Source organism: Tasmannia lanceolata, unplaced genomic scaffold (genome assembly GCF_043159265.1).
Source record: "Tasmannia lanceolata isolate RefF3 unplaced genomic scaffold, GAP_Taslan_0.1 ptg000037l, whole genome shotgun sequence".
NCBI classification, from domain to species: Eukaryota; Viridiplantae; Streptophyta; class Magnoliopsida; order Canellales; family Winteraceae; genus Tasmannia; species Tasmannia lanceolata.
The window spans coordinates 583,190-595,991 of record NW_027518714.1 but is presented as its reverse complement, the minus strand read 5'-3'; the positions used below and the strand labels follow the sequence as shown (position 1 = coordinate 595,991).

At 39.3% G+C, this 12,802-nt stretch overlaps 1 protein-coding gene across 1 annotated transcript in view; it reads right to left on the bottom strand.

The window, feature by feature from the left end:
* The window catches only part of LOC143860648 (uncharacterized), a 40,194-nt gene extending 27,716 nt beyond the window's left edge, over window positions 1–12,478 (bottom strand). The window contains exons 1-2 of the mRNA XM_077371395.1: window positions 12,071–12,478; window positions 6,667–6,828 (exon numbers count right to left, since the gene is read on the bottom strand). Coding sequence (XP_077227510.1) covers window positions 6,667–6,828; window positions 12,071–12,331 — 423 coding nt within the window. The 5' untranslated portion in view covers window positions 12,332–12,478. The remainder of the gene's footprint in view (window positions 1–6,666; window positions 6,829–12,070) is intronic.
* Between the last annotated feature and the right edge of the window lie 324 nt (window positions 12,479–12,802).

The window sequence follows — 12,802 nt, the reverse complement described above, 5'->3', positions numbered from 1 at the left end:
CGTTCGTGTATAAAGTGTAGTATAGGCATTCTTTCTACCTTCATATATAGCACCCCTATCGAATTGTCAAGGCTTCCCAAAGAAAAAATGACATGCATCCATAGGTACTATCACACCACACTATCTTTGCACTTATTTCCTATAGAAATAAAACCAAGCACCATTGAGAGACTCATCTCATTAGAGTTACTCAACCAAGCCAACTTGCAATATTGAGGGTGCGCTTCCATCTTCAAGTTGAGCTTATTCATGGCTTCTTGAGAAATCACATTCTTGCAACTAAAATCAATGATGAGTTTGGCTCCATGTTCTCTAATAGATAGAGAATATATTATGTCTCAACTCAACCAATGTCTTTCTTCCTTCTTAGGACCATATAAAAGTCTTCTACTCAACAAGCTAAAGACTTTTTTTAAAAAAGAAAAATGGGCATTCCTCCACAAAAATCGACCCCTTCACACCACGTCCCAAAGGAACGGTAGAAAAGTGGCGATCATGATCTTCATAAAGAATATTACGCTCTTCTTCCAAAACAGGTCGATTGCATTCATCAAGTTTTCTTGCATAGCTTTGCTATCCCATTTCTTCTTGTGCTAGGAGTTGTTTTCTAGTTGTGCTGTGCCCCATCTTCCCACACTGAAAACACTTCGCATTTTGGCTCTCTAAGGGACTGTTTTGGAATTTGGATGAAGTTGCTTGTAAAGATATAGAAGTATTAGTGTAGGGTTTAGAGGCCTAAAAATACCTTGATTCAGATCTTGTTGGTGCAGGCCGGCAAGAAAGAAGGTCCACTACTGCCTGAAAATCAAGGTCTAAACACACCCCTTTTTTATTCCTTTGATAGCTTCACCCTTTACTTGATCTTCAAAAATAGTTTCTGGCTTATGGATGTGCAAAGGGTCATGGATAGATGATTTGAACTGGCTCAAGTACTATGCAATTAGTTTCTCTTGGGTATCTCAAAACCAATTTCCAATAACTTGTAGAACTCCATGTATTGAGCAACCATCTCCATACCCTGAGTAATTTTATAGTCGTTCATATAATGCTTTCTAAAAATTGAAGGGTAGGAATTTCCTGATATCAATCTTTTCATTGATCCAAGTAGTAATTGTCGGTTGCAACAATTGAGCACGTCATCGTACAGCGTTTAAGTCTCAAAGCAACCAATGGCACCCTTTTATGCATTGGCACTTGTAATGAAGAACTTCAGCCACAGTTGTTACCCAATCAGGATACTCTTCATGTTCTAATCCTCCACAGAATTCGAGAATTTCAACCTTAATTCCATGTTCCCATCGATTATTTATTTGTAAAGTCTGATTCACATGCCGGAATTGTTAACGAGGGGGTACCAATTGGGTGGAGCTTTATATCTATGGTTTGCCTCTTCTTCAGCCCCTCTCAGGTTGGTCTCAACATGTTTTGACGCACCTAGAGTTTGATGCAACTCTCAATTGTGTATGAATTGAGTAAGAGCAACATTAAATCGTGTGAATCACACTCTAATCTCCTATAATTAAAATAAAAAGTCCCTTTAGTACTAAGGTGTAAGAATGGGCCTCATTTGAGTCAAAACTTGTCTCACAAACAATAGCTTTTCCCTTCTCTAGCTCATGGCATTGGTTTGATTTTTGCGTCACAAGTAGTCTTCATCTTGACTCTCCTTGCATAGGTTTTAACAAGCTTTGGATGTCCCATCCTTCGCACATGCCAATCAAATTTATCTTCAGCCTGAACATGATGTCCTGTATCAATATGCCACAGTTCAACATATTCAAGAATCATCAGCACAGTTACTACTTCCACAAGTATCTGAGAACAACCTTCAAAAAAAGAAAACAAATATTCCTCACAAACGCATGAATAATCCAACAGATATATGGAAGAAGTATAGGAAAGGTTTAGAGGATTATAGGGCACTCCTTGCTTGCTTACTTGACTAGATTAGAGGTTAGATGTAAGAGGATTCCCTTTCCCAAATATGATGAAGTAATTGATTGAGCTGATAACAGATGAAAAATCAAGGGTGAAAGACTGAAATCATCCCAAACATATAGCATATCACAGCTAAAAATACTCAAGACTCAAGAGTTGGTATTCATCAACACGTTCCTAGTGATGAAATTTCTTATTTCTTTTAAATGAAAGATGGCTGATGAAAAGGACCAATTGGTTAATATGGAACCATCTTCCCCTTCATGTTATATTTCATTTTGTGATTTGACCCGGTTTTTGGTACAGTGTTTAAAAACTTGTATTCAGACTCGGACAAGTTAAAAAGGAATATGACTTGGCCTAGTCAATCATTGATGCGGTCAATTTTTAATTAACTATGGTGACTCAAAGAAGTCTTTAATTGAATTGGTAGGTCAAAACTCAGCTCCTGAAAAAAAAAAAAAAAAAACTCAACTCAAAAGAGGACTCGGCCAAGGTAAAATCATGATTTTAAATTTCCATTGAAACCGACACGAAACAACTGAAATGTTTCCGTTTTCATCCCCACCAAAACCAAAACGACCGAAATGCATAAACCAAAATCGTAAGTGTAATAGTGGTATGCTATATTAGTATGTATTACATAATTATATTTATATGAATTGCATGCAAAGTGTGGGGCATGTATTATGTATAAATATTTATATGAATTAGGTGTGAAATTTGGTATGTGATAAATGATCAGACATGCGTCAGAGTGCATATCACTAGGTGTTTGATGATTTATAGTATTATGGATGGTTGTCTTACTTATGTGGTGGTTTCCAGTGTTCTAAAAAGCGTTGGGCGGAGCTGGGCGGCTGACTGACCTCCCAGCGCACAGGCCGCTCAGGCGGCGCCCAGGCTTTTTAGGCGTTTTTCATTTTTTTTTTAGATATTCATATATTTTCATAATATCTTGCATTTTTTTATATAAAATATAAATACTTGAATACATAACAATCCAAACCATTTTATGCATAAGCACTAAACATTAAATAATAACAAAAAGTCAAAAACATAATAAGAAATTAAGCATAAAGTACTTAATAATTTAAGTATTTAACAATACAACACAAATCCATGACAAAAAAAAGATTAAAATCCAAGCACTTCTTCAGTCTTCACCAATCATTTTCCTCTCCCTCCAAGACCAAGACTCTATCTCCATCTGAGTCTTCAAACCCGCCCTGCCCAGGCCCACGCTCATCGCCTGGGCGGCCGCCTAATAACGCACAGGCGGTGAAACCGCTTTTTTAAATGCCCAGGGCCTGGGCGGGGCGTTTTTTCTGCGCCCAGCACTTAGGCGGCGCCCAAGCGGCCTGGACGGCTGCCTTTTAGAACAGAGGTGGTTTCTAAGCGTGTATTTGAGCTTATTCTAGCATTTCCTGAAGTTTCATCTTTAAATTCTATCATTTGCATATGTTGCCATATGTTTCCTTGGTTTTACATGATTTCCACAGAAATTTCCAATTGAAACAGAAACACCTCTGTTTCCATGGAGACTGAAACCGAAACGGAAATTTAAAACCTTGGTTAATATCCAGTCAAGCCAGGCTAGTCAATGATTGACCCAGGGAGTTTTTAAAAGTCCTTTGACGGAAAGCCCACATGTATACATTTAAAATAATGAAACTTGTAAGTTATCTGCAATTTAGTGAGATCAGTGTCACAACCTATTGCTTAAAAAGGCCATCTCGATAACTTCAGACGTGGTTTAGTATTTGGGGCAGTTAAAGTGTTGTCTTGGATTATTTTACTCCTAACAGCACCTAGGATTACCAATAAATTAACTGCAACAATCAATTTCGTGAAATGGCCTTGCTGATTTAAACTAATGTCTGACCCCTTACCAGTCCATGGGAAATTTTTTGTGTAAATTTTCACAAACAAAAGAGGGAGGGGGTGGCGCATATGTCTAGACTGCTATTTCTGGTTGTATTTTGAAGATCATCAGAATATCATAACACACAATGAGAATCAATTTTTCATCTTATTGGACAACATCTATGTCTCACATTGGATACACACCAATTTTTTGCCAAACACGTGTGTTCCCATGATCCGAACAGCGACACTGCGAGAAACGTGACTGATAAAGTTGCATTCTTTCTGGACTGGGTTTTAACCAAAAAATAATCATGCACTATCATATATAGGTATGCGTCATGAGTCAAAAAGGTGGGTCAGAACAATAATTGAGCCATGTCAGACACTCCCACTCAGTGCCTAAAACCAAAACTTGTGTCCATATTGCTGCAACACTAGCTGGACTTCGCTGTTCATTACATGCAATCCTGGACAAATTAGCATGTCAGATGATGACTGTGAGAACATCAATTGCTTATTAGAATTCTTCAAAACAGTGGCACTTGTCTGTGATGCCTTTCACTTGTTTTGTGGGTTAGATTTGTGTTCATTCTATTCATATTAGTATACAGAAATGAGTATGCCAGAAATTAGAACAATTTTTAAGTAGACTGGCCTTGCACATAGTTTTTTGAGACGAGTCTGACGTGCCTGTGTTGGTTTTCACTGTCTGATGGTTTTCGAGTTCAGATATCTGTGCAATCTTCTCATATTAATATACAGAGATGAGTCCAATTAGAAATTGGACCAATTTTTCAGGTTGCACTAGGCTTGAAGGTTGCTCAAAATTTATACCCAAGTCTACATTAAGCAGCTATCTCTTATCAAATTCATATAAAAAAAATAGAAATATGGGAATGTGTAGGGGGTTTTCATAAGAAAAGAGGGCATTTATTTCATTTTTTTTCTTTATGAATGGCAAGAACAGGTACGATTAATATCAGCTCTATATCACTGGATCCTCAATCGAGCGAAGCTTGTGTGGGGTTTCTAAATTTGCTTCCCCTTCGGCCTCATACCAGGGGCAGCCTGTGCAAAAGCCAGCCCTGGATCCGCCTGGGGATGGTCATATTACAAATGCTGACCTATTAAATATCAATAAATAGAAATAGATAAGATACTGCCATCAATTCCAACATGTATATTAGCTCATCTATTATTTATATCAAAATTATATAAGGCACCCTGGCTTGTAGGCTCACGGTAAGAAGTTCAAGATGGTAGAGATTAACCTTCACGTGAATTTGCAAATGCCAGAAAATAAGATCCCATATCAAAATCACAAGAACATTATGTTGTCTCCCAACATAGAAAAAGACATTTTTCAAATCTTGTTGAATTTCCCACCATCTAAATAGGAATATACGGCTCACAACCTAAGAGACATAAACACGCGAGTAGGATAGGGGAAGGCTCTAGAAATTCAACCATGGTTCTTCAATCACTTCCCATTGTCCAGCTGTCCAACAAACCTAGTCTATTTGATAGAATAGCAATTGGAAACAGCAGGTGACAGACTTTCTACTAATTCTGAAAGGTCACAAATATTAGGTCGCCTCAAAAAAGGAATATGGGAAAGCATCAAGACGTCAATATACAAAGAGAGGCATCCACTTAACCTAAGATAATCTCAGAATTTAAAGATGACCAATTTTCATCTATTCCAAATCGAAGATCCATCCATGAGCCTCCAAGACAGAATATATGACTTGTACTGACTTCTGAAATATCTTAGACAAGGGAACTTTCAATATCCTCCACACCAATCATCAAGAAAGTTAATGTAAATCTTGGTTCTATCAAGATAGTAAAACCCTATCGCTCAGGCTTCAAGATTTCCTCCCATGATGCCAACTTGACCCTTCGCATACCTCTCAAGCCATGCAAATAAACAAACAAAATAACTAAATATATAAATTGGATTGAAACCCAACTAGAATAGACAGCTATTAAAGAGACCAAAAATTATATATATTAGTAATTATATTAGATACAACAGTGAGGAAAGACTTGAGTGCTAGGAACATAACAGAGAACATGACCTTGGATAGGAGAGAATGGAAGAAAATGATCCACGTAGACGAACCCAACCATTGTCAGGATTAGACTTAGTCAATTTGAGCCGGCTAGATCCTTTCACTTTCTTCATGAAAATTTTCTAACGGATTCATTAGCCGACCCCCACTAGTTTGGGACAAAGGCTTAGTTGAGTTGAGTAACTATATTAGATACAATACCTGAACATGCTGGATCACCCGTCATGATATTTAAAGAGTAGATAAGAGAACAGCAAAGTATCACAGCCTAAAAACCAAATTCAGATAAAGAACCACTATGAAACAAAAATGGCCGTTGGCAAATAATGAGCAGTTTAGAAAATGATATCCTCTTTCTTTTCAAAAATAGGGATTCTCAAAAAATTAAAATTGCTAAAAGAAATGATTATAAAGACAATACAGGAAGAGGTGTCACCAATCAAGACTGACTTTTAATAGATTGATCACTGCAATTGGCAAATGAATGTCACTTTCTAGAATAAAAGAACATGGATCACATGCAAGGAATAATTGGTGGCATTCGAGTGAAGATAAGTTTCACAAAAGGCAAAGACTTCTTAATTTGTTGTCTGAAAGCGTAATGTATTTCAATAAACTGGAAAAGAATAACATGAGCACAAGCAATGAAATTCCAATCAGACATGACAAAATTGGCCAAACCAGCTTAACTTTTGCTTCAATGCAAGCAAATTACGCAAGAATTTAAGAAAATCCTATAAAATCATCATGTTTATGTTCTTAAGCTAAAAAGGTTAAGGCTAACCGTTTGATCATAAGCATCAATGCCTTCACTGTCCAAAAGTAAAAGATAGTATTCAGTTCCATCAAGAGCAATTCGCCTTAGCGGTGCACTCCACATCCAAAGCCCTTTAGTGCATGGTCGGTGGGTGGATGCAACTTGGAATCCATTGCTCCTCCCTAAAAGCTATCACATACCCATACAAGAAACACAGTTATGTTAAAGAAAATGATATATGAACTACATACTTAGCAATCCTTTACCATAACAAAGCCAAATTAAGTATCTGTGATGCAATTAATAGTTAAATAGTGACAAATAAATGATATTGTAATAAAATTTTAGTGTTTTCATACAAATCTGTGTTATATTATCAATGTTTTATTTTTTTTGACATTTATTCCATTAGTCTGTGTTATATTATTAATGTTTTTTTTATAACATGGAAGAGCATGATAGAAAGAAGGATTGCTTTAGCTTATTTTTTTAATTTTTATTTAATATGCAAGAACAACATATATGTATGGATTCAGCATTAGAACATACAAATATAACCTTTTTAAAGCCAAGATCCGTCTCTTGGCTTTTTATTATTTTAGTTTTTTTATAATAATATGTAAAATGTCATAGATGCAGTTGATGACATCCTATTTGACACAGGAAGATCAACTTCAGTGTATTTTATTTTTATATTTTACTGGTAGGAAAAATATCTTAAAGAGAAGAAAGGAAAAAAAACTGCCAAATGTCTTAGCTAAAGCTGAATGCTTAGCTGGTTCTAACAAGCATAGGATTTTGGGATGTCTCTCTGCCATCCTTCGATCGAAAGATAGGAGCAGACATGTCAGTGGGTGTCAATTGCATCCATGTGGCAAGGTCAGGGAAGAGATCTATCTTGGGGCAGTGACTACAGATCCAGAGGAGCGCCCCCCTGTCAACCTCGGATGCTACAGAGATGTACTCAACTTTTGATCTTACCGACAATAAGTGCCAGCTTGAAAGCCTTCCCAGATCGGCCAACCTGGAGCTAGTCAGTGTGGGACCACCAATTGAGGGAGACGAGTTGCCCTGCCATGTGGAGGTGGCCTAGAGGTCAGGTAATCATAGATCCAACAGGTGAATGACTCTAGGTACGTCCTTTCACTTTTCTTACTGATTTTCTTTTGCTTTTCATTTTATTACTTTGCTTGGCAGCGGTCACATGCCCAATACCTCCTCTGGTTGGGTCGTTGGAGCAGTGGGTCAAAACTCAAATCCCTACTAGATATGTTACTCTCTGAAGACAAAATTGTAGCCTAGGAATTACCCAACTCTCAGAATAGGTTTCAATGTGTTGAATCTGGATGTGAATTGATTGAAGAACAAAGTCATCGTGTGAAGCATCCCTAGTGTAGAATGTTCATGATCGTCAATCATCCAAGGAAGCGGAGATGGATCTCTAGTGGGTGGAAGTTTGCGATCAGGATAGTGAGGAATTTGCCCCGATGACGATGGAGTCTGAGGAAGCCGATCCCTTATCTAGGAGCTGCAGTACCGGCACGAGGGAGGATATAGCCAAGGATTGATATTTCGGTTTCGGCCTCAGCCGAAAACGAAAACCAAATTTCGGTGAAAATCTTATAATTTCAGCCGCAATTTTTAAAATTCAGTTTCTTTTTAAATTTCAGTCCTGGCCGAAATCCGAAATTTCGGTATTTCGGCCGAAATTTAAAAACATGGATAAACCACATTGGGCTGGTTCTTTATGAAGATCCTCATTCGAAACGTTAGAGGATTGGGGTCCTCGATTAAAACAGCCCACGTGAAGGAGGTCCTTTGTAAAAAAAATACCTATTAGTTTCTCCCTTCAAGAAACAAAATAGGTCGTTTGGGACCGAGTAAAATTGGTCCTAGAAGAGGAGTTTATCGGGACCATTACAATCTCTGTTATGCTGAGAAGTCTAGACGAAAATTCATTCACAGTGTGCTTTGCCTACGGTGTATGTGCCAATCAGCTGCCCTCTTTGTAGGAGTTTGTAGGCGGAGCTGGAGCTGTTTTGGATGCAGTAGCAGATTCCATGGTGCAGAGGAGGCGACTTCAACATCACGAGGTTCTTGGGGGAGAGATTAAGAAGTTCGAGGATTTCTTCCGGAATATTCGGCTTTTCAAATTTTGTTGGAAGGAATGTCCTAGACTCCTAGTTGATCAGCCTCTTTCAGGGGTGCAATTTAACTGGAGAGGAACTATATCAAATCTAGATGGATAGATATCTCATTTGCCCTTAGTGGAGCAAGTGTTTTCTTGGTTTGACCCAAAGCAAAGATTGCTCTCCCTAGACCTGTGTCGGCCACATGCCCCTCCTTCTCGATCCTAAACTTGACTTGTGGGGGCCCTCTCCTTTCTGCTTTTGAATTTGCATGGCTGGAGGAACCTACTTTGAAGGTTAAATTAAAAGACTGGTGAGAGGAAGACAAAAGAGCTGATAGGCAGATGTGCGTTTGGGCCTAGATTTGTTAAGTCCAATTTGAGAAAATTATCCAGAGAGGGGGCAAGGAGAAGTGAGCCTAAGGAAAGTGAATATTCTAGATAGGATTAAGAACTTGATGGGTTAGATGAGACTAATCCGGGGGCAGAGTTTTAAATTTTTACCGGAACCGATAGGAAACGAGCTAAGAGCCCAATGACCAAAGAGGTCAATTACAAAACTAAACTGAGAAAAGGAAAAAAAAAACTAAAAAAGTATGAAAACAAGGATGCAAAAGCTAATCAAGAAGATATGGGACACGTCCGTGGATTTTCAGTGTCAGGTCATTCGACTGTAGTATCGCATTGTCCTCGTCCCCATTGCACTTGCATAGAGTTTAAAACATTGCAGTATCACCGAGGCTCTATGCGTTTGAATGGGCAGGGTTCTAGGACGAGGTCCTAATGGCGGTCTATCACCTTTGGAACCAATATGTTCTAATTGTGGATCAGTACGCTATTTTTGTTGAGGCAAGAGAGATAGTAGACCACTTATTTATTCATTGCAGGAGTGTTAGAATCATTTGGAGCTAGATCCTTATAGGATTCGGCATGGTTTGGGTATTTCCACTCTGATTATATGAGCTACTTGACAGTTGGGAGTTCGTGCCTAGGACATCTAGACGAAGGGCCCTCTAGAGAGTGACATTGCTAGCCAACCTGTGGGTCCAATGGAAGGAGAGAAATAGACGCATGTTTAAAGGCAAGGTTAGAGGTCCTCAATTTTTATTCGTGAAGATAACGTCCCTTGTCATCCATTGGGCAATATCTTCTTCAGACTAATGGGGCAATTGGAGGAAGATCTACACTAGCAAGGATAACTAGCAAGGATCGGAGGGAGAGACCCTCTCCCAGATGGTGTCTCCCGAAGCAAGGCAAGGTCAAACTTAACTTCGATGGTTTGAGTATCGGTAACGTCGGCCCGACCAGGATTGGTGGCTTTTTCAAGGATGAAATGCGCCTGACTGTGTGGATTTTCTCGGGGCCAATTGGGATTAAGGACTCGAATGAAGCAGAAGTTAGGGCATTCTAGCAAGGTATTAGACATACCGCCAGAGGTGATTAGGGTGTCCTAATTGTGGAGGGTGAATCTTAACATGATAAGATGACTGGATGGGAAAGCCCTTACCTTTGGAGATTTGCAGACTTTTTGAGGTGATCTAGGATCAGATTGAAGGCTTTCAAATCTCATTTTGCCGCGTAACGAGGTCGGCCAATAGCAAGGCGGATCGGTTAGCTCGTGTCGGGGTGGATCGAGCATCCATTGAGTGTCTTATTTCCTTCCACTGTAATTTTGGTGTATTATTTAGTTGTATGCTTTTCTCTTGTTTCCATGTATCGATCATCTCGGTCTCTCATTTTTTTTGTTAATAAAATCAAATCCTTCATAAAAAGGTAATCAAGGGGAAAGACGTGGACTATAAAGAACTCAAACACAAATGGCCTTATTGAGTAGCTGGATCAACTCCTTGCTCACCTCTGATCAAGCGAGAGCATCTTCCTCTGAGTTGTCTGACCACCAAACACGAGTGGACACATGTCCCTCTAGAATATCCAGGATCTCCTCAATAGTGTTTGGATGTTCACAGATCTACATGGATGTCTGACATCCACTCTCAACCATCTGACCACATTGAGAGAATCTCTCTCAATGATTACCTGCTCCATCTGTGATTGATCCAGAAGCTTTACTCCATAAAGGATCACCGGCACCTCAGCCTCGTTAGTCTTTGATCTCTATTGGACCAGAAGACCACAAATACTCGTTGGACCGGGGTTATCGAGACTCGAGCCATCAAAATTCAGCTTCACTTTCGTTGGAGGAGATGATTCCCACCTGGGCCACAAGCCTTCCTTCTAGCAATTGCTCAACCTGGTTTCCTCCCACGATCTGAAAAAAGTGGACACCGAGATCCCTCTAAAAAAGAAGAGGATAGATGCCAACCGAACGACTACCTGTAAAGGCTGCTGGCTGACACTCCTTGAGGTACCGTTGAAGACTATTCTGTTTCTTTCATTCCAAACCAGCCAAAGGATGACAGCAAAAAAAGGCGCCAAAGAATCATTGTTCCTGGAGGCCAAAGGGCGGAAGCTTATGAGTCTACATGGTCCTCAATGCGACCAACGAGAACCCAACAAACTCCAAAATCCAAATTGGTAGAACACAGAGTGCCAGAGCGCATGGATAAACGTACAATTTATTGGTAGGTGATCTACAGGCTGAGCGTCAGTCAGGCACAACATGCAGTGATTGACAATAATTGTATGTGTGTATTTGTACTTATTCTAGCAGTTTCTGAAGTTTCATCTTAAATGTTCAGTTCACCATTTGCATATATTTCCATAAGTTTCTGTAAATTTATACGATTTCCACCGAAATTTCTATCTATCTCAACCCGATATGTTTCCATTCCAATCACGAGCGAAACGTATGGTGAAACCGAAACTTGAAACCTTGTTCGCTAGAGATTGATGAAAATTGGAAAGAGAAGAGCATAAGGGAGAAGAGAATTGAATCAATTTACAGGACGCGATGAAGTGAAGAGAAACATCCGTATCTAAATGTGTGGAAGAAGGGAATAAGAATACAGCATACTTTCACAGTATTTTATTGCCACATGACGACGCAACAAGATCAACTCACTTGTTATTGATGGGGAAAGGGTAAGGGTGGAGGATCACAATTCTATTTAGTTTGAGATGCTTCCATAGATTCTAAGAGGATGTCGATTCAAAAAGACGAGGTGGAAGAATTCGATGATGATCCGTCAATGAATGGAAATCAAAATGGTTCGAACAAGTGGTGAAAACAACAATCATCACATTGAATTGAGAAAATGACTGTTTTTTTTTCCCTAAAATAAATACAAAGGAAGAGAAAAGAAAATGATAGGGTTTTGTTTGGAAAAAAGTAAAAAGTAAAACCTGATTCAAGATGAAGCTTTTGCCCTGACGGGCGCGGCCGCAAACAGAGACGACGCCGATGGGTCCTTTGACGAGTTGGAGAGTGGCGACGGCCTCCGGGTCCATGCGGAACTTCCCATTTTCGTCGCAGTAGACGAGTCGGAGGGGTCTGCCGAGGCCTGAATCCACGGTGGTCGACGGAGAAGGGGTACGGTTTAATCTCGGAGAAGAATCGGCGCCCTCTTTCGAGGCAGAGGCTCGTCGTAACCCAAACATGTTCATCCTCCTCTTCTTCTTCGGAACTCCTCCTATTTCTCGCTTCGTCTTCTCCTCCCTTTTTGTTTTGACTCTAAAAAGAGAGTCGAGAAAGGAAAGGTGCAGAGTTTAAAATGGAGAGAGGGAAGATGCGACGCTTGCTTTTGGGCATTTTTCCTACACTTTACCAAAATGCATTTACGAGAATGCCCATGTTAATTGTACAATCTTAATCCAAGATATTTGGCTATTTTTGGCACTCTGTTAAATGTTTGTGTTCATCTCCGATCCATAGAGCTCGGGCCTTTTGGAACAAATCTATTTTAGCAGCTAACAAGTACATAATTACAACATAAAAAAGCAAATCATTCACATTCAATGGACTAAACCTCATCTATAGTGCCATTTTATCTCTCATGATGGGAGCTATAATACAAACATTTGTCATCTCCAATTCAAGTGATGTTCGAGATTCCTAATTATTTTTCTCCGTTGAAA